The following is a 23,985-nucleotide window of genomic DNA, read 5'->3' as shown; positions in this document are numbered from 1 at the left end:
TCCTTAGGTAGGTTTATTCCTAGATATTTTATTCTTTTTGTTGCAATGGTAAATGGGAGTGTTTTCTTGATTTCACTTTCAGATTTTTCATCATTAGTATATAGGAATGCCAGAGATTTCTGTGCATTAATTTTGTATCCTGCTACTTTACCAAATTCATTGATTAGCTCTAGTAGTTTTCTGGTAGCATCTTTAGGATTCTCTATGTATAGTATCATGTCATCTGCAAACAGTGACAGCTTTACTTCTTCTTTTCCGATTTGGATTCCTTTTATTTCCTTTTCTTCTCTGATTGCTGTGGCTAAAACTTCCAAAACTATGTTGAATAAGAGTGGTGAGAGTGGGCAACCTTGTCTTGTTCCTGATCTTAGTGGAAATGCTTTCAGTTTTTCACCATTGAGGATGATGTTTGCTGTGGGCTTGTCATATATGGCCTTTATTATGTTGAGGAAAGTTCCCTCTCGTAATTTTCTTGTTTCTAGTTGGGGCCTTTTCTTTTCTGCCTAGGTAAGTCCCTTTAGTATTTGTTGTAAAGCTGGTTTGGTGGTGCTGAATTCTCTTAGCTTTTGCTTGTCTGTAAAGCTTTTGATTTCTCCGTTGATTCTAAATGAGAGCCCTGCTGGGTAGAGTATTCTTGGTTGTAGGTTTCTCCCTTTCATCACTTTAAATATATAGTGCCACTCCCGGGCTTCCCTGGTGGCGCAGTGGTTGGGAGTCCGCCTGCCGATGCAGGGGACATGGGTTCGTGCCCTGGTCCGGGAGGATCCCACATGCCTGGGCCCATGAGCCATGGCTGCTGGGCCTGTGTGTCCGGAGCCTGTGCTCCGCGGCGGGAGAAGCCACAGCAGTGGGAGGCCGGTGTACCGCAAAAAAAAACAAAACAAAACAACAACAACAACAACAACAAATATATATATATAGTGCCACTCCCTTGTGGCCTGCAGAGTTTCTGCTGAAAAATCAGCTGATAACCTTATGGGAGTTCCCTTGTATGTTATTTGTTGCTTTTCCCTTGTTGCTTTTAATAATTTTTCATTGTCTTTAATTTTTGTCAGTTTGATTAATATGTGTCTTGGTGTGTTCCTCCTTTGGGCTTATCCTGCATGGGACTCTACTGTACTTCCTGGACTTGAGTGTTTCCTTTCTCATGTTAGGGAAGTTTTTGGCTATAATCTCTTTGAATATTTTCTCAGGCCCTTTCTCTCTCTCCTCCTTCTGAGACCCCTATAATGCAAATGTTGGTGTGTTTAATGTTGTGCCAGAGATCTCTGACACTGTCCTCATTTCTTTTCATTCTTCTTTCTTTATTCTGTTCCACAGCAGTGATTTCCACCATCCTGTCTTCCAGCTCACTTATTTGTTCTTCTCCCTCATTTATTCTGCTATTGATTCCTACTAGTGTATTTTTTCATTTCACTTATTGTACTGTTCATCTCTGTTTGTTCTTTAAATCTTCTAGCTCTTTGTTAAACATTTCTTATATCAGTCTGTGCCACCATTCTTTTTCTGAGATCTTGGATCATGTTTACTATCATTACTCTGAATTCTTTTTCAGGTAGATTGCCTATCTCCACTTCACTTAGTTGTTCTTGTGAGTTATCTTGTTCCTTTGTCTGGAACATATTTCTCTGTCATCTCATTTTGCATAACTTTCTGTGTTTATGGTCTCCTTTCTGCAGGTTGCAGGATCGTAGTTCCTCTTGCTTTGGGTGTCTACCCCTGGTGGGTGAGGCTGGTCCAGGGGCTTGTTGTGCAGGCTTCCTGGTGGGAGGGACTGGTGACTGCCTACTTGTGGGTGGAGCTCAATCTTGTCCCTCTGGTGGGCAGGGCCACGTCAAGTTGTTTGTTTAGAGGTGGCTGTGAGCTCAGTATGGCTTTAGGCAGCCTGTCTGCTGATGGGTGGGGCTAAGCTCCTATCTGCTGTTTTTTTTGCCCTGAGGTATTTCAGCACTGGAACCTGCAGGCTGTGGCCTGTTGGCTAGGGCCAGGAATTGGTGCCAAAATGGCAACCCCTGGGATAGCTCATGCTGATCAGTGTTCCTGGGGCCTCTGCCACCAGTGTCCTTGCCCCCCAATGAGCCACAGCCAACCCTCGCCTCCCCAGGAGACCCTACAAGACCCACAGGTAGGTCTAGCCCAGGATTCTATGGAGTTACTGCTTTGTGCTGGGAAAACTTGTGTGCACCCTCCAAGAGTGGAGTCTGTTTCCCCAAGTCCTGTGGAGCTCCCACAGTCACGTCCCACTGGCCTTCAAAGCCAAATGCTCTGGGGGTTCCTCCTCCCAATGCCAGACCCTCAGGCTTGGGAGACTGATGTGGGGCTCAGAACTCTCACTCCTGTGGGAGAACCTCTGTGATAATAATTATCGTGGGGCTCAGAACTCTCACTCCTGTGGGAGAACCTCTGTGATAATAATTATCTTCCAGTTTGTGGGTTATCCACTTGGTATGTATGGGATTTTATTATGTCATGAAAGTGTCCCTCCTCCTGTCTCATTGTGGCTTCTTCTTTGTCTTTGAATATAAAAACATCTTTATGATAAGTTCCAGTCTTTTTTGTTGATGGTTGTTCAGCAGTTAGTTATGATTTTGGTGTTTTCATGAGAGGAAGTGAGCTCAAGTCCTTCTACTCTGCCACCTTGTCCAGAATTTGAGGGGCTGTCTTTAGTTTGGATGCTTGCTGCCTCTTTCCTCAGTGCATGCTGGCCATTATCCCCTTGATATGGGGTGCGCATGCACAGCCCCTTGCGTGCTTCTTGGACAGTGGGGGCAGCCCTTGGTGCCTGCTCAGGGGTCCCCAACGGGTGGCTGCAGCCCGTGCACTCCCAGGACAGGGGGCAGTGCTTGGTGCCTGCTTGTGGGTCTCTATTTTTTTTGTTTGTTTTTGAGAATTGTTGCATCTATATTCATCAGGGAAATTGGTCTATTGTTTTATTTTCTTGTAGTGTCCTTATCTGGCTTTGTTATCAAGGTAATGCTGGCCTGTAAAATAAGTTTGAGAGTATTCCTTCCTCTTCTACTTTTTGGAAGTTTGAGAAGGACTGACATTAATTCTTTAAAAATTTGATAGAATTTACCAGTGAAGCCATCTGTTCCTGGAATTTTCTTTGTTGGGAGACTTTTGATTACTGATACCATCTCCTTACTAGCATGCTCTTTTCAGAATTTTCTATTTCTTAATGGTTCAGTCTTAATAGATGGTACATTTCTAGCAATTTATCAATTTCCTCTAAGTTGTTCAGTTTGTGGGCATTTTTTTTTTTTTTTTTTTTTTTTTTTTTTTTTTGTACGTGGGCTTCTCACTGTTCTGGCCTCTCCCATTGCGGAGCACAGGCTCCGGACGCGCAGGCTCAGCTGCCATGGCTCACAGGCCCAGCCGCTCTGTGGCATGTGGGATCTTCCCGGACCAGGGCACGGACCCATGTCCCCTACATCGGCAGGCAGACTCTCAACCACTGCACCACCAGGGAAGCCCGGCATTTAATTTTTATAGTAGTCTCCTATGATCTGTTGTACTTCCGTGGTATTATTTGTAATGTACCCTCTTTCATTTATAATTTTGAGTTCTCTCCCTTTTTCTTTCCTCAGTCTAGGTAAAGGTTTGTCAATTTTGTTCATCTTTTAATACAACCAACTCTTTGTTCTGTTAATCTTTTCTATTTGTTCTTTATTTCTGCTCTAATCTTTACTTCCTTCCTTCTTTTAACTTTGGGCTTAGTTTGTTCTTTTTCTAGTCCCTTGAGGTATAAAGTTAGGTTTTAAAATTTGATACCTTTTTTCTTGAAACATGCATTTATTTCTATAACCTTCCATCTTAGAAATGCTTTTGCTGCACTGCATTAGTTCTGGTATGTTGTGTTTCACGTTTCATTTATCTCAAGATACTTTTTTTTTTCTTTCAATGTCTTCTCTGGTCCATTGTTTATTTAGGAGTGTGTTGTTTAGTTTCTATGTATATGTCACATTTCCAGTTTTCCTCCTGTTGATATTTAGTTTTACATCATTTAGGTCAGAAAAGATACTTGCTATGATTTCAGTCTTCTTAAGTTTACCAATAATTGTTTTGTGGCCTAACATGTGATCTATCCTAGAAAGTGTTCCTTGTGTGCTTGATAAGAATGTATATTCTGCTGTTGTTGGGGGGGGTATTGTATATATCTGTTAGATCCATTTCTTCTATAGTATCACTCAAACCCTGCTGTTTCCTTATTGATTTTCTGGATGAAATATCCATTGTTGAGAGTGGGATATTAAAGTCCCCAACTATTACTGTATTGCTGTTTGTTTCTACTTTTAGTTCTGTTAGTGTTTGTTTTATATATTTAGGTGATCTGATGTAGGATGCATAAATATTTACATGTTATATCTTACTGATGGATTGAGCCCTCTATCATTATATAATTACCTTCACTGTCTCTTTTGGTGATTTTTAGCTTAAACTCTATTTTATCTGATATAGCTACAGCTACTCCCGCTTTCTTTTGGTTACCATTTGCTTGAAATATCTTTTTCCATCTCTTCATTCTCAGTCTACGTGTGTTTTTAAAGCTAAAGTGTGTCTCTTGTAGGTAGCATATTGTTTGGATCTTGTTGTTCATCCATTCAGCAATTCTACTGTTTTGAATGAAAAATTTAATCCATTTAAATTAAAGAGAATTATTGATAGATAAGAATTTACTATTGTTATTTTGTTGTTTTCTGTCTTGTAGATCCTTGCTTCTTATATTTCCAGTCTACTTTTGTGAATTAATGATTTGTTGTGGTATGCTTTGACTCCTTTAGCATAATCTTTTGGATAACTATTACAGGATTTTTTCCTTTGTGGTTAATGTGAGGCCTACATAAAATGTGATATATTTATAACATCCTATTTTAAGTTGATAAAAACTTCAATAGCATACTAAACTTGACACTTTTACTGCTTCCCACCTCAATTTTAGGTTATTGATGTTACAATTTACATATTTTAATACTGTGTGCAATAACTAATGTAGTTATGGTTATTTTTAATACATTTGTTTTTTCAACTTTTATACTAGAATTGTAAGAGAATTATTCACCACCATTACAATATTACAGAATCTGACTTTGACTATATATTTAGCATTACCAGTGAGCTTTTCAACTACATTCATATATTTTTATGATGTTAATTAGCACCTTTTTATTTCCATTTGATGAATTCCCTTTAGGAGTTTTGTAAGGCAGGTCTAGTGGTAATGAATTCCCTTTAGGAGTTTTGTAAGGCAGGTCTAGTGGTAATGAACTCCCTGACGATTTTTAATTTGTTTCTGAAGGAGAGCTTTGCCAGCTATAGTATTCTTGATTGACAGTCTTTTCTTTCAGTATTTTGAATGTATCAATCCATTGTCTCCTCACCTGCAAGCGCTCCACTGAGAAATCTACATATCCTCTAATGGGGGTTCCCTTGTATGTGACATATTGCTTTTCTGTTGCTGTTTTAAAAATTTTCTTTGTCTTTGGCTTGTTTCTTGATGTAGGCATTTATTGCAATTATCTTCCCTCTCAGGACTGATTTGCTGCATCCTATAAATTTTGGTATGCTGTGTTTCCATTTTCAATTTTCTCAAGATATTTTTAAATTTATCTTTTGATTTCTTCTTTAACCCGTGGGTTGTTTAGCAGCATGTGATTTAACTCCACATATTTGTGAATTTTCTAGTTTTCTTCTTGCAACTGATTCTCAGTTTCATTCCACTGTGGTCAGGGAAGATGCTTGATGATTGATTTTAATCTCTTAAATTTATTAAGACTTGTTTTGTGGACTAATATATGATCGATCCTGGAGAATTTTACATGTGTGCTTGAGAAGAATGTGTGCTTGAAAATGTATTTTGTTCCTTTTGGATACTATATATTATATATGTTATAAAGTCCATCTCGTCTAACATATTGTTTAGGTCATAAGGGTGGAGCCCTAGTTAGACTGGATTAGTGTCCTCATAAGAAGAGGCATTAGAGAGCTCTTTCTCTCTCTACTCCCCCTCTCCACCCCACAGAGCACACATGGAGAAAAAAGTTCATCTGCAAGTCAGAAAGAGCTCTCACCAGAAACTGAACCAGTTGGAAACCTTGATTGTAAACTTTTAGCCTCCAGAGCTGTGAGAAGATTTCTGTTTTTTAAGCCACTCAGTTTATGATATTTTGTTGTGGCAGTCCAAGCAGACTAACACTGTTCAAGCAAAGCTGAATATCAAGACCAAGGCTAGTGCCTAAAAACACATCAAGCCCTTCTGCCCATTTTAATTTCTGTTAACTTATCTGTTTGTAGCTACATGTAGTAACCCCAATGTTACTGGTGCTAGGCAAATAAGATTTTAAGTGATTGCATTTTAATATAAGCCTGTTTCTTACTAACATTTATTGAAATGACTTAAATATGGAACACGGTTCCCAAGAGCCCTGTTCCCAAGGTAAAATGCCTAACTTTCAGGCATCCATCAACAATAAAGAACAGAATACAAAAGTTGTTACTCTATTTCTGTAGATATAAGGCAAACCAATCTTCAGGTATTTAAGAATTGAAGTCTTATTTTCTCTTAAAAGCTATACATTTATTTTTAATAAAATCAATATACAATGGAAATACTTTAAGTAATTTGCTAGGGATGACAAAACGATAGCAAACGGGAGGTACTTAAATGTGAAGAACTGTACAAATATGTAAAAGTGATTTACTACTTCACCTGTTGAAGCTCCTGCTCTCTTTGCTCATGTCTCATTTCCATCTGTTTAATTTTCTTTTCTAAGACCATGAAATGTTTCATCTCTGGTGTATGGTTTTCTTTGGCTTCTCTCAATTCTTCCAAGAGTTTTGTAATCTAAAATTGAGATATGAAATAAATGGGAAATTATGATAACAAGGAAATAATTCATTTTTAACAGGCAGTCATAAGAAGTAAGAACAGTCACTGCATATTCTTTGTATAAAATTTCTCTAGATAAGAGGCTTTTTGTTAACATCAAAGGTATCTGGAGTTGTTAAAATAATAGCTTTCATTCCCTTGGTCCAGAAAGTAAAGGCTCATCCTTGTTCTGAAGTGACCTCACATTCCAAAAGGTTCCAGATGATTGGACCACTTTCTCCCTTCCAGGTATGCCAGGCTGGTTGTGGTGCAGAAAATGAAGTTGGGCACTTTCTTTGATGTATTCAGCCTTGTTACAAAGTATTTGTTAATAGTGTGATTACTGCTGGGATTAAATAATGCATTTAAACCACCCAATACACAGAAAGAGTTCAATAAATATGGATCCTCTTTTGTCAACTCCCTATAATTCTATTTGTAATTATCTTCTGGTTCATATCACTTTGTCACTTATAATAATTCATTCCACATGTGAATGTATGCATATAAAACAGAGATAAGGAAGTACTGAACTCTTTCTGTGCTGGCTGTCTCTTAGGTCATCTGAGGATGCAGAGATGAAAGACACAGTCCCTGTCCTCATGGAGATGACAGTCTAGTGCAGTACCTCCTTTTCATATCATGACCCAGAGAAAATGGTAAAACTTTTATGGCACCAGGGAGTGAAATGGAGGTGACATGAGGGATCTTCACATTGGACTTCATTAAAAAAATTAATTGTATTTTATTTATACCATAAAATTATGATAACTTTGCCAACTGTTAATATCAAAAGGCAAAATAATTAACAAGCAAATGAAAATGGATTAAATTAACAATTCAATTATGCTTTACATGGGAACACCCAAGTACTTAATAACACTAATACAAAAAACAAAAAAAAAAGAACCCATATACTCTTCTGAAGTTTAAAAAATGTGAAAATACAAGCAAATTAAATCAGAGGCAAATCTAAATATTTTAAGTGTGGGACATCCTTGATATCATCAGTGACCAAAGAAATAAGCAGACCTTAATTAGGATGATTTGCAGAAAGGCTGGGGAGATGCCATACATACCATGCTGTGGTGATGGGTGCTGGACAACAAAATCTTGTATGTCAAAACTATGATTGCTAAAAACTGTAAAACAAAACAAAAAACCAAACAAAACCAACACCCCCCCCCCGAAACAAAACAAAACAAAAGATACTGAACTAAGCAAGTTGTCAGAGGCATTGTCATACTAGTAATGGTCAAATATCACTTCATCTTCTATAAACTTTTTAATAATTGAAAAATGACTGAGTTTGTCATTAGACGACCTTTCCAGCCATCATCATCTTGTGACCACAGGTAACCCATTCCAGGTCCACCAGCTGGGAAGTTCTGGTCTAGTGGAAGGCGCACTTGAGAGAATGAGAATTCTAACATGATGTGCTGCCATGGAGAGATGCCCAAGAAGCAGTGAGGTGGTAAGTGAGGGAGTCCTAAACCTGAAGGAGAGGTGGGCTGCAGGATTCTCAACCTGAGGCAGCTGTGGCTGAACTGACTCTTAAAGGACAGGCAGTAGTGAGTTATGGCAGTATCATGTGCTAGGTGCTAGGCTAAGTACTTAACAGATGTTGTCTCAGTTGATCTGATTTATCAAAAGTTACATTTGTTTATTGTCTGATTCCCCAAATAAAACATAAGCTCCATGAGAGCAGGGATTTTTGTCTAACTTTGTTCTCCTCAGTATTCCTAGCACCTAGAGCCATGCACAGCAGAGAGTAGGTGTTCAACAATTATCCATGAATAAATCAACAGAGTCACCTTTCAGAGGTTAAATATTCATTTGTAAACTACCTAAATTCAGAAATTTGGTTCTAGACAAAGAATAGAGATAACATCCCTTCATTTGTACCTACCTAAAATCACCTTTAAGAGTATAAATTAAGGTTGAATCTTTACTTTTAAAAAATTATTATATTTTAGTGAATTTATCCATTGGAGGCAACTGGATACACAAGCAAAGATGTATGATCAAAAATGCTTCCTGCTACTTGAATGCTATAGAAAAAAACTGGTAACAACCTGAATGTCCATTGATAGGGGATTCGTAAAAAAGTAACTGATGGGACTTCCCTGGTGGTGCAGTGGTTAAGAATCCACCTGCTAATGTAGGGGACACGGGTTTGAGCCCTGGTCTGGGAAGATCCCACATGCCACGGAGCAACTAAGCTCACGAGCCACAACTACTGAGCCTGCATGCCTAGAACCCGTGCTCCTCAACAAGAGAAGCCACTGCAATGAGAAGCCTGCACACTGCAATGAAGAGTAGCCCACCCCCTGACTGGAACTAGAGAAAGCCTGCACACGGCACCAAAGACCCAACGCAGCCAAAAATTAATTAATTAATTAATTAAAAAAAAAAAAAGTAACTGAGAGCCTTGGACCTGGAGCCAGAGGCCCTGAGTCCTAATGCTTGCATTTCTGTATTCTGCTTGGTGACCTCAGGTAAGCTATTTCATTTTTCTTAGCAACAGTTTCTTCATCTATAAAATGGGAATAGTAGTACCTACTCTTTTGGGTTATTGTGAGAACCACATAGAACACCTCAGTGCCTAGTAAACACTTAATAAACAGTAACTATTATTACTATTTTGATTCCTCTTGTAAAATGTAGGTTCAAGTAAACATTTAGAGTCATACAGTGATCATAAGCTACAGTTGGCACTCTGGATACAGGCTAGGCAACAGCTTCACTTGGGTAGGGAACCAAACCAGGAATCCTGTCCAACTGTACTCAGCTAGTGGCATCCCTCTTCCTCCAACTTCAGAACTCAGGCAGTGGCCTTGCCCAAAAATAGACCATGAAAGCAAGCCCAAGGATGTGACCAGCAGACACATCCAGAAACCCAAACTGAGCTGACTGGTAAAGAACTGTCTCTGCCGTAGCAAACCTGCAAAGTCTGGAAGAGGACACCAATTACTCGAATGCACAGATAGCCAATGCAGGAATCAAGGATCAAAAAAAATCAGGTTAAGTATGACACCATCAAAGAGAACTAAAAATCTCTAATAACTAACTAACTTGAGCTATGCTGAAAAATTTGAAATCACTCAGTGTTCTTGTAGCTCTATAAAATTACTTTAAAAACAAGCAGTCGGGGACTTCCCTGGTGGTGCAGTGGTTAAGAATCCGCCTGCCAGTGCAGGGGACAAGGGTTCAATCCCTGGTCCGGGAAGATCCCACATGCCGTGGAGCAACTACCCCCGTGTGCCACAACTACTGAGCCTGTGCTCTAGAGCCCGCATGTCATAGCTACCGAAGCCCGTGCACCTAGACCCTGTGCTCCGCAACAAGAGAAGCCACCACAATGAGACGCCTGAGCACCACAACGAAGAGTAGCCCCTGCTTGCCACAACTAGAGAAAGACTGTGCGCAGCAAGGAAGACCCAATGCAGCCAAAAATAAAAATAAATAAATTAAAAGAAAAAAAAAGCAGTCATAAAACAGAATTCACCACTGTTTATTATGCTTTCACCTGAGGCCATGGTGGAGTAAGCAACAGGGATTTCTTAACCAGAAAAAAACAGACAATATACGAAACAACTACTTTCCGAAACTGGCTAATAGCACTGCAGGGCTGTAATTCATGAGAGAAAGGAAACAAACAAGATGAGCTCTATAACTGCCTAGTCTGTTGTCCAGAGGCGGTTTCAAAGCCAGTGGAAACAGTAGCCTGAACGATTCTTGGAGCTCATACAGGCTGGTAATGGTTTATATTCCCACTGGCCTGAGACGGAATGCCTCATAACACACAGGGCAGCAGAGAGGGAATCAATTAGCCCTGGTAAAACAGCTATGATAAATATGGGTCATATCAAAAGGCAGATTGTCATTAGCTTTATTCAAGAGACGGAGTGCTTTACTTAGTTTTCCAGTAAATAGGCTTGAAAATCATGTGTTATAGCTTTTCTATTTTCAAAATATTTAGCTATTCTCAAACTAAGACACTGTAACTTGACCAAAATTGACCTTGCTCTATATCTTGCAAACATGAACACATACTTCCTTTTACTGTTTTCCTAAAAATTTTACTTGAGGTCTGTGAGGTTCTGTACGTTTACTGCTTGTTACAACAAATCTTTACTTAGTTTTCCAGTAAATAGGCTTGAAAATCATGTGTTATAGCTTTTCTATTTTCAAAATAGAAAAGGGAAGCCCTACAACAAAGTTTATGTACCTCTTAAACACTGAAAAGAATGCACGGTGCTGAACTATATAGCCTTTCAACTCCTAGAACAAGATTTTTAAAACAGATAGTTGCATAATTGTGGAGTATTTTTACATTAATCTTTCCATAATGCAATTAGTTGTATGTTTTGCTTTTATCATGTGATTTAATAAGTCCTTGAATAACAAAAAATGATGTATATGCTTCAAACAGAATACACAGCTTATCTGGTTTTTCATACTTCCTAGAATCAAAAGAATCTCAGAGTAATAAAAATGGTGAGTTTTGGGGCTTCCCTGGTGGCGCAGTGATTGACAGTCTGCCTGCCGATGCATGGGACACATGTTCATGCCCCAGTCCAGGAAGATCCCACATGCCGTGGAGCGGCTGGGCCTGTGAGCCATGGCCGCTGAGCCTGCGCGTCCGGAGCCTGTGCTCCGCAGCGGGAGAGGCCACAACAGTGAGAGGCCCGCATACCGCAAAAAAAAAAAAAAAAGTGAGTTTCTAGAAAGATCTATTTCCAATAATGGTTTTCTTCTTAGTGATCCAGCATCACTGTCATAATTTCTTTACCTATTTCTTAACCAAATTAAATAGTCTTAGTACTTAATGCAGAAATGGCCTTAACCATCCAATTTTACCTCCTAAAAACTCAAAACAGCCAAACCAAACTCACCCCATTTCCCTACTGCCCAGAAAATCTCAATGACAAATACAAACATATAAATAACTTAATCAACTAACATTTGAGCTTCATCTGGGGAAAGCTGGCTTTTTTTAATATTTTCTTGATGTGATAGATATTTCTGGGTTATCTCTATTTGTACATTTAAATTTAAAGAATTATACAGAAATATGAATATGATTGAAATGGTTAAGAAAAGCTTATATTAGCAGAATATTTTGGTTATTTCTTACCTCCTTCTGTAGGATTTCTTCTCGAACGTGAGAAACTACAAGAGACTCTTGTTTACCCTGCAGCTCATTAACTTGATTTTGGAAATGTTTTATAAGTACCTAGGAAATTATGTTAGAAGTACTGAGTTAATAAAGCTTTTCCTTGAACATTATTTGAAAAATGAAAGTGAACTAATGACTTGTATTAAAAAATAAAAAGGATCCTAATATTTTATAATTGCCAAAATCTAACATCATTGCCACAGAAATTAAGTTCATTGAATAAATTAAACTCATTGAATAAACTCATCATTTTGTTTCTTTCAAAGTTGAATATATAACACCACACACATAAATTAATAACTATGTAACTACCTGGCTTCTTTATCTCTAATACTTTTCTTTTGAAGATCTGAAAAATACCACTTAAAATCAACTTCTATAAAGTTTAAACATTTTGAAGAAAGTGGCCAATATTATCTTTATACTTTGTAATTAAGATAGTTTTTATTAAAGAGCTAGTGACTAAAATAATAAAACCTAACATCTGTGAAAAGTCTCATTTTTAGATAAACTGAAGTACGTAAGTAAATACTTCCATCAAGAAGCTGCAAAAACAGGAAAAATTCATGTTTCTTTAATGATTTACTTTTACTGTTTCTACAGTCGGACTATGCTGACTTCATTTAACTCTCAATTTAAAATATTACACTTAGAACTCTGGGAAAATTACACATTGATACTTATGGCACTATGGCCTAATGACACTACTTTCCCCATCCCTCCCAGACCTCTCCTTATCATATAACCACTTGATATTATGTTTGCCACCCACTGACACCCCATTCCTTTGAGGGTAAGAAAGCTAGAGAAGCTCTCTGCAACGCTGTATAATGGTTACCTCAAAAAAGCACTTTAAATCTTTTTCAGTCAAGTATTAAAACAGTCAAAGTTCTTTATTTCTGAGCTATCTGAAATTAAATTACTGACCTCATTACATCTCACCCTTAGATACACCAAATATTTCAACACGCATTTTCTTACAAATCCACAATAACATTTTTACACCTAAGAAAATTTGCAGTAATTTCAGAATATCTCCTGTCTTGTCCACACTCAAACTTCCCCAACTGGCGGACTTGTTTTTAATTAAAATCTTATTAAATAATTATGGGTGGGAGAGGTGATCATGAGATAATTATTTCTTGAAGTTTTTCCCCCTCAGTTTGGTATTAAAACCTACAGAAAGATGAAGAGCACAATGAACATTCATCTATTCTTCAATTTGAATTACTGACTGCTAACATTTTGCCATATTTGCTTTCTTTTCTTTTTTTCTTTGATACACCATTTGAAAGTAAGTTGCAAATTCTATTTTAATGCTGGTTTTCCAACTTGCAAAAACCACAGAAGATGGGCCACACAGTAGATATTTATAACTATTCCAAGTTGACAAACATACTATCCAAGAAGGAAGACACACTTGAGGAAATGCAGATGAGCTGTCACCGTGCCCTGTAAAAATTCTCAGAAGACTATGCTTCATAATGGCTGTAGTTGTGTACATGTCTCTGTTCATTATTTTATCCCCCGCGCCTGAATGACCACAAAACATTATTTAATGAACAACAGGTAATGGGGAAAGAAGAGTGACTTGGCAGCTGGGACTTGGGGTGGAAGGAGGTGGTTCAGCATTCAGGTTTAAGTACAAGGTCCCCATCACATTGGATGTATCCCTCAACCATCTATTACAACCTACTTACAGGAAGATATATTTGAGAAATATAGGGACAAAATTGCAAAAACACTTACTTAAAGGTATAACTGTAAAGTAGAATAGTTAAACACATATATGGTAAGAGTGTTGTCTTTTATTAAAAAAAAAGAAAGTGACAGTAATTTCCCATTCCTATCACCAACCTCAAGAAGTGAAGTTAAAATATTTCCAGATACTTTGTCAACAGTCTTGAAAAAAAAAAACTGCATTACACTCAAAGTTTATTAAAGTCGCCTACCTCTTGAGTTGCTATTTTACGATTTAGTTCGGCTACTTTAGAAGAAGAATTTTCGACTGCGTTTTGGCAAAGGAGTTTCTCTACTTCTCTCTCATGAGATGCTTTGAGGGATGTGATGTGTGCTGCAGTTTCTTCCTTGAACCTTTAGAGCAAATGAAAGAACACCACACATAAAAGTGGCTCTTCAACCTCTAATTCAGAGTCAGCACAAAAATAGTGTAAGAAGCCTGGAAATTAAAGAAGCAAAGGGAGAGAAGGCACCAATATCTACTGTACTGTGCTTGGTGCTTTATACATTACTGCCTATGAGTTCTTACAACCACTCCATGAGCTTGCTCTTATTTACTCAATTTTATAAAGGCAAACTTGAGTGTAGGAAAGAGTGATGTATCTAGGGTCCCAGATCAGTAAGTTGCAGAGCTGGAGTTTGAGCCCAGCAGAGCTGGACACCCCCCAGCCTGGGGCACTTTCTGAGAGAAACAAAGATTCTAAATGTTCTGTTTGGATTTAAGGCAAAGAGCTTGTCATTTTATCTTTTAAGATAAACTCAGATTTCTTGCCCCAATTATTTAGACTCTCCAATGCTTTGTTTCTAGGCAACACTCACCAGTTTTTGGTCCATGCATATGACTCCAGGGCTGTCTGCTGGTTGCAAGAATAATATGATCTTTACGGTAATTCTTAGGACATAGGGTAGTCTGAACCTGAGACTACTTGAACCTGAGACTACTCGTTTGTCTCTATGACAAAATTTATGCATTCAGTGGCAGTTCAGTAAATGGTAAAGTTATACCAAAAAGCTGATACATTTCTTATAAACATTTCCCCTTACTGGAAAAATTATTAAAAAATGACAATTTTACTGAAAGCAGATATTTAGTAAATCACTGCTGATACTTATTAATATGGCAATCCCCAAACTACAAACATATCAGTTGCTTACTTGACTACATTTCTTCATGGAAACAGTGTGATTAGGACCCTCAGAAAAGCATAAAAATCTAAAGCACCCGTGATATAACTGAACTATAGTAAAAAGCAGCCTAAATCTGGGCCTTTTCACTTCTCAGGCCCAGAGCTGTCTGAAAAACAGATTAACAATACTAAAAAATTATAAATTATGTATAGGAAAATTTATAGGAAAACCTGAATTTTAAATTATTTCTAGGAAAGAATATGATTCTTTCCAAACAGCTTCATTACTACTATCATATTCAGGACTAAAGAAACAAGGTTTCAATTTGGAAGCAGTATGACTGCCATGATGACTCAATTAGATGTGGCTGCTAATCAGTCAATAAGCATTTGTTAGGTGCTTCCTATCCTCATTCTCTGGTAGAAGCCCTGCACTCTCCCAGGTCCTACCTCTTCCTTCACTCAGGCACTCATTACGTATTCTGATGCTTCTAACTCTGGGTTCCGTAAGTCAGTCAAATGTACTGAAATCCTAATCTCTGAAGGGCATGACGTTACATATTCTCAATATATGTTATATAACTTCACAATTAATATGTTGCTTCACAAACATTAAACTACACATGTTCTGTACACCCCAAACCTTATTTTAAACTTCATAATCAAACCTATTATTGCCTACAGGTTGCAAAAGATGTATAATCATACATCAGTTCTCAAGGAGCTATTAGGTGGTGTATAATTAGTGCTTCTTGGTACATAAGTTATACAGGAGTTGAAGATGGGAGCAAGAAATTTCTAAGAAGTTCTAGGTAATATTTTTCCTAGAAAATGAAACATGAGTGAGCAAAAGGCAGGAAAGAAATTTGGCAAGTAACACTACTCTGATGGCGCAGGATCAGAATGGTGATGGGACTTGAGATGCCAGGTAGAGAAATTCAGTCTTGATACTTTAGAAAGTTGGGAGTCACTGGAGAACAGAGTGACTCAGATACAGGAGTACTTAAAGAATTTTAACGGTTTTTAAGCTAGATGACTGGGGGAGACGGAAACTGAAATCAGGGAGAGTGGGGTGGGAAAACTGTCTAGTAAACCAAGTAGACCACACTATAAAAAGGAAGAAAGCAAAATTAATACTTATAAGGAAGCACCCCATAGACTGTCAACCCAAGGAATAAAGGTGGTAAAGCTGGGCCTGGCAACTGAAAATATGGTCATAGACAGAGATGGGGAAGTTGGGAGGTGGAGCCAGTTTATGGTTAAAAAAAGAGAAAATCTGTGATACTACTGATTCCAAGAGGAATAATCCAACACATTTTTAGATTTAACACCTGAGCTCAGGGAAGAGAACAAGCCTTGAAAAGTAAATCTAGGAGTCGTGGTTCATAGAAGCCATAGAGAACAGATGAGTTTAGCAAGGGAGAAAAAGCAGAGAACAGAGAGAAAGCCAAAACCTGAACTTTGGTAGAAAGTCAGATTTTTGAGGAGGGAGAAGGAAAAGGAGTCAGGAGTCTGTCAAAAGGAGCAGAAAAGGAGCTTTAGTCAGAGTGCCAAGTCATGGACGTTAAGGAGGAAACCCTTTCAGAAAAGGCAGTGTAGTCAACAACGTCACAGAAAATGAAGATGGAGAAAACTCCACTGTCTGAGAAAGGCTATTGAGAGACCAGGTTCAAAAGAGTGTGAGGATGAGAGCCACGCTTAGAGGAAGTCAGGGGGAAATAAAAGGAGAGGCTACTTGTGGAAAACTGCTACTGAAAGGCAGAGGACCAGAACTTGGTTTGATCGGGTGAAAAAGATCTGAGCATGTAAGAAGGCTCAGAGGAAAGAGAAAGGAGATGGTACTTGGAGATTCTGAGTAGGAAAGGGATGAGTACAGAAGTTCTTCAAGGCGTGAAGAGATGTAATCACAAGACTAATTTGAAGAGTTATTTTGGAAGAGGACCTCTTCCTCTTAGAATGTCAACTAGTTTCACTAAGAGCTGTTTTCTGATAGCTATCTGCCTACAGCAACCATAAATGATGGTATTCATTTGCAGGAAGGCCCAGTGGGTCAGCTTATCAACACCATTTGGATATGCGCAGAAAGGTAAGACTGCTCGGCCCAAGAACTGGGTTGACATGAAGATTCAAGTTCATTAGAATCTGAGCTTCCAATAGGTAGAAGATCCAACTCTGAAACAGATCTGTGCTTAGCAATGTAATACAGGTTCTTAAAATTTGGTAATGAACTTAGCTCAGGGTCAAGCTAATTATCCAGGGGAAATACACCTATGATTTTAAAATTTTTATCTTTTTATGTCTCCATATACTGACAAAGTCACATTTTTACCTTTTCATGGAGTTTTCAAATTGGTTCACTGCTACTTCAGATTTCATCTTCAGCTCATTCCTCTCCACAGTTAATCTCTCCAGTTCATTTTTCAATCTGCAGTTTTCTTGTACAACCTCTGAAATATCGGAATCAGTAAAAGTATGTGGTTGGTAAAGCTTGCCCTCCAGGGTTCCAGAGGAGTTAGCATTTCTTTTACCCGGGTGCAGAACATGTTTCTTCACCCTTTTGGCAGTCATTTCCTCCCTAGCCTTAGAGTGCTGATTAGAGAGCATCTTTCTCCTCTCCTTCTGAAGCCTCTCCACAGTTTGTGAAAGGTCCTGTATCTCTCTCCCCTTTGCGGCTAGCTCCTCGTTGAGTCTGACCAGTTTAGCTTTAGAATGAGCCTGTTCCACCTGGAATTCTATAGACTGGAAATCTTGATCATCCTTATCATCTTTCTTGAGCTCCCATTCAGCATTCTGATGTTTAAGAACATCTATTTCAGCTTCAAGATTTCCTACAGTGATTTGATGGGCTTCCTTAACATCATCCAGTTCCTTCTCTAGTGCTTTAACTCTGGAGGAGCTGTCATGTTGGTTCTGGGACGCCTCCTTCAACTTGCAGGCAAGTAGCTGTTCCTGCTCATCCAGTCTCTGCTCATACTGAATCTGTAGAAAATAATCCATGTAACGACAAACCACTGCTAAACATTTCATTAGTTACCAAAGCCCTGCACTCTCCCAGGTCCTGCCTTTTCCTTCATTCAGGGACTCACCATATATTCTGATGCCTCCAAGCCCATGTTCCTTGAGTCAGTCAAATGTGTTGAAGTCCTATCTTTGAAGGGCATACCATTATATATTCTCAATATATGTTACATAATTTCCTAATTATATGTTGCTTCATAACAAGTTTTTATACACCATAACTTACTTTAACCTCACAAGCAAACCTATTATTGTGTACCCTTCTCTATACAAACTGACACACTATACTCCCTGAGGATAAATAGGGAAAGCAGTTGGGGTTACAGATATCTGTAAGAAATAGCACATTTTCAACCTTCTAACATCAATTTAGAAATCTCATAGGAGTAATAAGTCAGCTTGGAATTTGCATATTGGAGCTTTATTATTATTATTAACAAAATAACCTAATAGTCTACTCTGTGGAGGGAGGCATGAAAGAGCTTTGTTCATTCAATCACTGAATGTATTTATTGCGCTACAACTGCATGCCAGGCACTGTGCCAGATCCTAGAGATAAACTCAGTTCCTGCCTTCAAACAGTCCACAGCCCAGTGAGTTGAGTGACATGGCAAATTTCAATGTCCTATGATAACTGCGATAATGGGCCTATGAACACGGCGCAGAGGGGCACCTGGGTGTGTCTGGAGGCCTGAGAGAAGGAAGGAGGGAAGATGGCACAGAGGGAGCACATTCAAGTTCAGCTTTGAGGGATGTGTGTAAATTTGGGGATAAGTGGAAGCAGGGGTATTTTGGAAGTAGGAAGAGCACATGCGAAGGCAACTGAAATGCTTGGTGTGCACTGGGAATCAGAAATGAAAGGAGGAAATGGCTGGAAGTGAGCAGGGGCAGGAGAGGGGGGTGGGATAGGGACTGGAAAAAGGAAAAAGTTAGGTACGTTTAGATAGATTAAAAGGGGGGTGGGGTTGGAATTCATTCCTCTATTTGGTCTCTGCCCTCCAAAGACTACTCTTCGGTCTCATTCTAAGAAGCCCCCAGCCCCCATGGTACACCTCTGAGCCCCATCTCCATGGCTACCCGGCACCTACCTTCATTTTCTGAAACTGCTGTTCCATGGTCCGAAGGCTTTTCTTTGCTTCTTCATCTTTGCCCTCCAGATCAGCTTCTAGTTTTTTTATCCTTTTTTCCATAAACTCCACTGTATTTCTATCCACTGTATCACCAGCTGCTGATGCAGCCAATATTAAAGCAGGCAAAGAATTGGGATATCGTCTCTTTAGAATTCCTTCCATTTCCTTAACCTATTAAAATATTTTTGTATGCATGTTAAGGTCACAAATATATTAAAATTAAGCAGCTTAATGTAAAAATTTAGATTATGCTCTACCAGTCATGTCTAGGTTTCAGAGAGATGTTCATACCACATCTCAAGGCTGAATCAAATGCACAGCAGCACAAATTAATTTCAAATTTTATATCCTGATTAAAACACACTATAGTATAATGTCTAATCTAATACTGGTTAATTTACAGAAATCCTCTTATGTTTATTTGAAATAGATCTTGGGTCTTCCTATTATACTAGTAACAACCAATTTTTGTGAGGACAAAGCTCTTTCCCCCTCCCCTTTTTCTACAGACACCCCTCAGATAAGTGTTTATACTGTCTACTGATTGAAAAATTACTTATCTGCACATGAATGTGCAAAGTTTTTGTAATAAACATACAGCTTCCTAAGCCCCTGCCCCTGCCTGCAACCATCTCCCCCCTACCCCAGTCCTCCTCCAAATAAAGTTTAATTTACTTTAAAATGACTTCTTTCAATCAGGAAGCAAAGAGGATTAGATGACATTTAATGAAATCCTCATAAAAACAACTTTTCATTTAGTCTATTAAAACAATAACATACTACACAGTCTTTCTGTAAGGAAAAACTGCACCTGGGTCCACAGAAATTAGAGCTTGATATTATATACACATACGTGTGTATACCTGCTTTTGTTTAAGGTATTATGTTAAGATACCTTTGAAAATCATAGAGTAAGAGAATAAAACTTAGTTGAACAGTCTTCTAACCCCCAAGTATGCAATAAAATAAATAAAATAGCACCTAAGAGGTGGTCTAGTGCAGAGGTTAGAGCGTGTCTGGAGTTAAGACTGTGTTAGCAGCATGTCAACTCCTCAATCTATATATCTCTTTCGCCTCATCGGTAAAATGGGGAGGTAACAATACTGATTTCCTGGTGTTCATATAAGTGAGGATCAGATGACATTTATCTTGGTGAAGTGCTTAGCCGAGTGCCCAGCATGTGGTGAGGGCCTGATAATGGTTTTTATTATATATGATCTGGTCCCAAAAACTACCTTTCCTAAGGCAAGATGGGTTGCTCAAAATCCTGTTTATAGACTGAATATTGTTCCTAGTAGGTACTTAAGGGTCACATCGTTTGCAAAGTTAACAGCAAATATTTCCATTCCTGAAGACTGCTTGCACATTCATAGATATACCATAAAGTGGAATATATCCAGATACAAAAATGGATCATTTCATCTATAAAATTTTTCATTTTGCTTCCCCTGGTATTAAAAATCTAGGTTAGATGTAAGCATATAAAGGTATATATATCTCACACACACACACACACACACACACACACACACACACACAGAGACACCATGTATATTAAAAAGAGACTAGATTTTTTAAAATGAATTTGTTTTAACATATTTACAATTAACATATTAATTTAAAGTGCTAAACAATATTTTCAATCTGACTTTGATATTTTGCAAAGTATACTACATTTTTGGCAGAAAATTAATTTTATTTCTATCTTCTTTCATTTTGCTTTTTAATTTATTCTTTGGTCTCTGATACCAGTGTGACTCTTGTTGTTGTTTTTTAAATCTCACTGGAAATTAAACTATGGAATATTCCATTAAATAAAAGCATGAATGAACACACATCAGAAATTTTCACTATAACATGCATATAAATTAGCCCCACTTTTACTTATGTGCTATTTAGAAAAAAAGATGTTTTATTCTACAATTAATCTATTTCAGGATATGGCTCAAACTGATTCTGAATATATTGTGATATACCTTGATTATAAAATATGTATTAAGATTTAAAATCATTAGGATAGAAATGTTCTGTTCAAGGGAACAAGATCTGAAATGTATGTGAGCAAACTATACAAAATATTAACAACATTTTAGAAAGATATAATCTAAGACAGTAAACCAATAAATTTTTAATGAAAGTGTTAGTAAAAGAGGGAGGCTACTTTGATAAAACGTTATATTTCTGATCCATATGGATCACCGTTTCAAAGAAATTTCAAAATCTCTTAACTCTCATACATTCACTTCTACATTATTCTCTTAAAATAAAATCATCTAGTGGAGAAGTGGTTCCTTTGTTCTTTCCTCTCTCACAATTCTGGATAGCTTCTTCTACGTAGGCTAATCTTAGTTTTAGGCACTGGAAAAAAAAAAAAAAAGCCAAGCGACCTAGACTATAGTTATTTCAGAATATTTCTCGCTCTTCAAACCACTTCACTCCTGTTCCTTTCCTGGCCACTAAACCAAACTACCAAATCATACCTTTTAATAATAACAGGTCCTGTAAAGTAACAAAGTTAATTTTTTGCTTAGTTTTCCTTCTTCTTATAAAACTGGGATTATATGCAGCCCAGTGATGACCTCACAGTTTCAGGTTTGTGATGGAATAATATCTGTAGTCTAAGGGTCATGACTTGACTACAGGATCATGTTCTCTTACGAACAGGACTGGAAATTCTAATTTTGTTTTAATATTTAGTTATGAATACAAATACTATGTTATAGAAGGCTTTAAAAACATAAGGTACAATTAATATTCCAGCCTACAAAACAACTATTTCAATGAAAAAAACCCTTTATCCTAGTAAGTGTTACTATATGGGTTTTGAAAAAAGTCTTCCAGCCACAATGACCATGAAATGAGTATTTCTAAGCCTAACCAGTGAGCCAGAGCTGAAAATTATGGCCAGCTCTCTGGGAGGGGATGTTCGGTTTCCAGGGTGTTCTGCTGGACTTCCCTAGCGCTACTAACATGTTCCCAACTGGAGGGTCTCCTTCTGTGCCCTCCTCTCTCACCTGGCTTCAGGGATCCTAGCTCTACAGGTGATCAGGAGAAGGGATCCTAGCTCTACACCCAGAGTGGCAAAGTTCTGTTTCCTTCTTCCTGGATGTCAAATAGAGCTGGGATGCAAATAACCTTTCATCAATAGGTCTACCACCTAATGAGACACACTACTCTTAAAAATTCTTTATGCAGAAAGCCACAGAGTACATAAAATGATGTTTACTGTGTTTTTATTGTTACTTTAAATACTGTATTCAAAATTTAAAGCAGAGGCAGTTCTATACTAAAATGAATGAATAAAACCAAAAATTTCCAAGTTGACTACATCTTGTAGGAACTCCTGAAACAAAAGAGAAAACAAAAATGCTCTGTGTATAAAATATCTTAATGAAAATTTACCCTGAACACGTACTTGTCGCTCTAGATCCTGAATTTTTTTGGCATCAGTTGCTTTTTCTTTTAAACGTATCTTCTGCTGGATGGATGGATTTCCAGATTCAGCTTTCAGTTTCTCAACCTACCAATAAGGAAAGACCTTGTTAAGAAGCATATTTAAAACACAGCAGAGAAACACCAAGAGGGAAGTGTAATGGCAGTTCATTAATTCACTTATTAGATCCCAGATAGGGCACTGAGCTGGAGATATGGAGAGCAAACAAGACAAGCCAGGCCCCTGCTTTCATGGTGCTTAGATCTTAATGGAAGGAGACAGTTGAAAAGCTAATAAACAAAATCATTAAGTAAATTAAATAACTTCAGAGAGTGACAAGTACTATGAAGAAAATAAACTCAAGGAATGAGAAGAGTCAGAAGAGGTGAGACTGGCAGCTACATTAGATTAAGAGGTCAGGAGGATCTTTCTGGGAAGTAGAAATCGGAGCTGAGACTTGAACAAGGAGTGAGACACAGGAAGAAGCTAAGTCAGAGCACACTCTAGGCCAAAGCAACAAGTGGAACGAGCTCGGCATGTTCAAGAACCAGAGGGAGGCCCGTGTGGTTGGGAGAAGAGTGACCGAGAAGTGCAGTACGGATGGGGCTGGAAAGACAGGCATGGTTCAGACCACATGGGGACCTCACAGGCTGTGCACTAAGGAGCTTGGATTTACAGTTGCCCCTTGGTAACCGTGGGGCACCGGTTCCCAGACCCCTGCAGATATTAAGATCCGGGCATGCCGAAGCCCCAGGGATGCTCAAGTCCCTTGTATAAAATGGTGTAGTATTTGCCTGTAACTCCCATATACTTTAAATCATCTCTAGATTACTTATAATACCTAAAACAATGTAATAAATGCTATGAAAATAGCTGCCAGTGAACAGCAAATTCAAGTTCTGCTTTTTGAAACTCTGTTTTTCTTCCAAATATTTTCAATCCACAGTTGGTTGAATCTGCTGGATAGGGAACTTGTGGATACAGACGGCTGACTGTATTCTCAGGCTAATTTAAAATAGACTACACAAACACAAACCAAAGTCAAACTGGCCATTTTAATGAACAGAATTTCGAGTATATTGATTTGATGACACAAAGCTATGAGGGAGTGTTGAAGACAATAGGGTTCATCTATAGAAATACATTCTGAAATGATCATTACCTCAAGTTTCAGCTTCTCAATTTCTTCATTTGCTTCTTTAAGCCGAACTGCATCTTTATCCAGAAGTTCCTGATTTTCGGCATACCACTGTAATCTTTTTTGCAGGCGACTTATTTCTTGTTTATGTGTTTCTTCTAAAATTTTTATTTCATATAATTTTTCACCTATAAGATAAAGTAATACAATAACTCCACTGTAACTTTTCAAAATATGGAAATAAACTACATTGAAAAATTTTAAATGAAAACCAATGTCTCTCAAATGAAAGCATTAAGAAAAAAATAAAGAGGCCAAAAACAACTGATGTACTAAGTCTGTGTCTAGTTTA

The 23,985-nt window shown here is 38.0% G+C and overlaps 1 protein-coding gene across 1 annotated transcript in view; it reads right to left on the bottom strand.

Annotated features, from left to right (window-relative positions):
• The window catches only part of CEP162 (centrosomal protein 162), a 98,053-nt gene that overhangs the window by 12,390 nt on the left and 61,678 nt on the right, over positions 1-23,985 (bottom strand). The window contains exons 20-26 of the mRNA XM_024733726.1: positions 23,658-23,821; positions 22,478-22,582; positions 19,021-19,233; positions 17,244-17,893; positions 14,000-14,141; positions 12,006-12,104; positions 6,707-6,841 (exon numbers count right to left, since the gene is read on the bottom strand). Coding sequence (XP_024589494.1) covers positions 6,707-6,841; positions 12,006-12,104; positions 14,000-14,141; positions 17,244-17,893; positions 19,021-19,233; positions 22,478-22,582; positions 23,658-23,821 — 1,508 coding nt within the window. The remainder of the gene's footprint in view (positions 1-6,706; positions 6,842-12,005; positions 12,105-13,999; positions 14,142-17,243; positions 17,894-19,020; positions 19,234-22,477; positions 22,583-23,657; positions 23,822-23,985) is intronic.

This window comes from Neophocaena asiaeorientalis, unplaced genomic scaffold, assembly GCF_003031525.2.
Source record: "Neophocaena asiaeorientalis asiaeorientalis breed wild unplaced genomic scaffold, Neophocaena_asiaeorientalis_V1.1 scaffold248, whole genome shotgun sequence".
NCBI lineage: Eukaryota > Metazoa > Chordata > Mammalia > Artiodactyla > Phocoenidae > Neophocaena > Neophocaena asiaeorientalis.
This window is presented reverse-complemented; position numbering and strand designations above follow the sequence as displayed.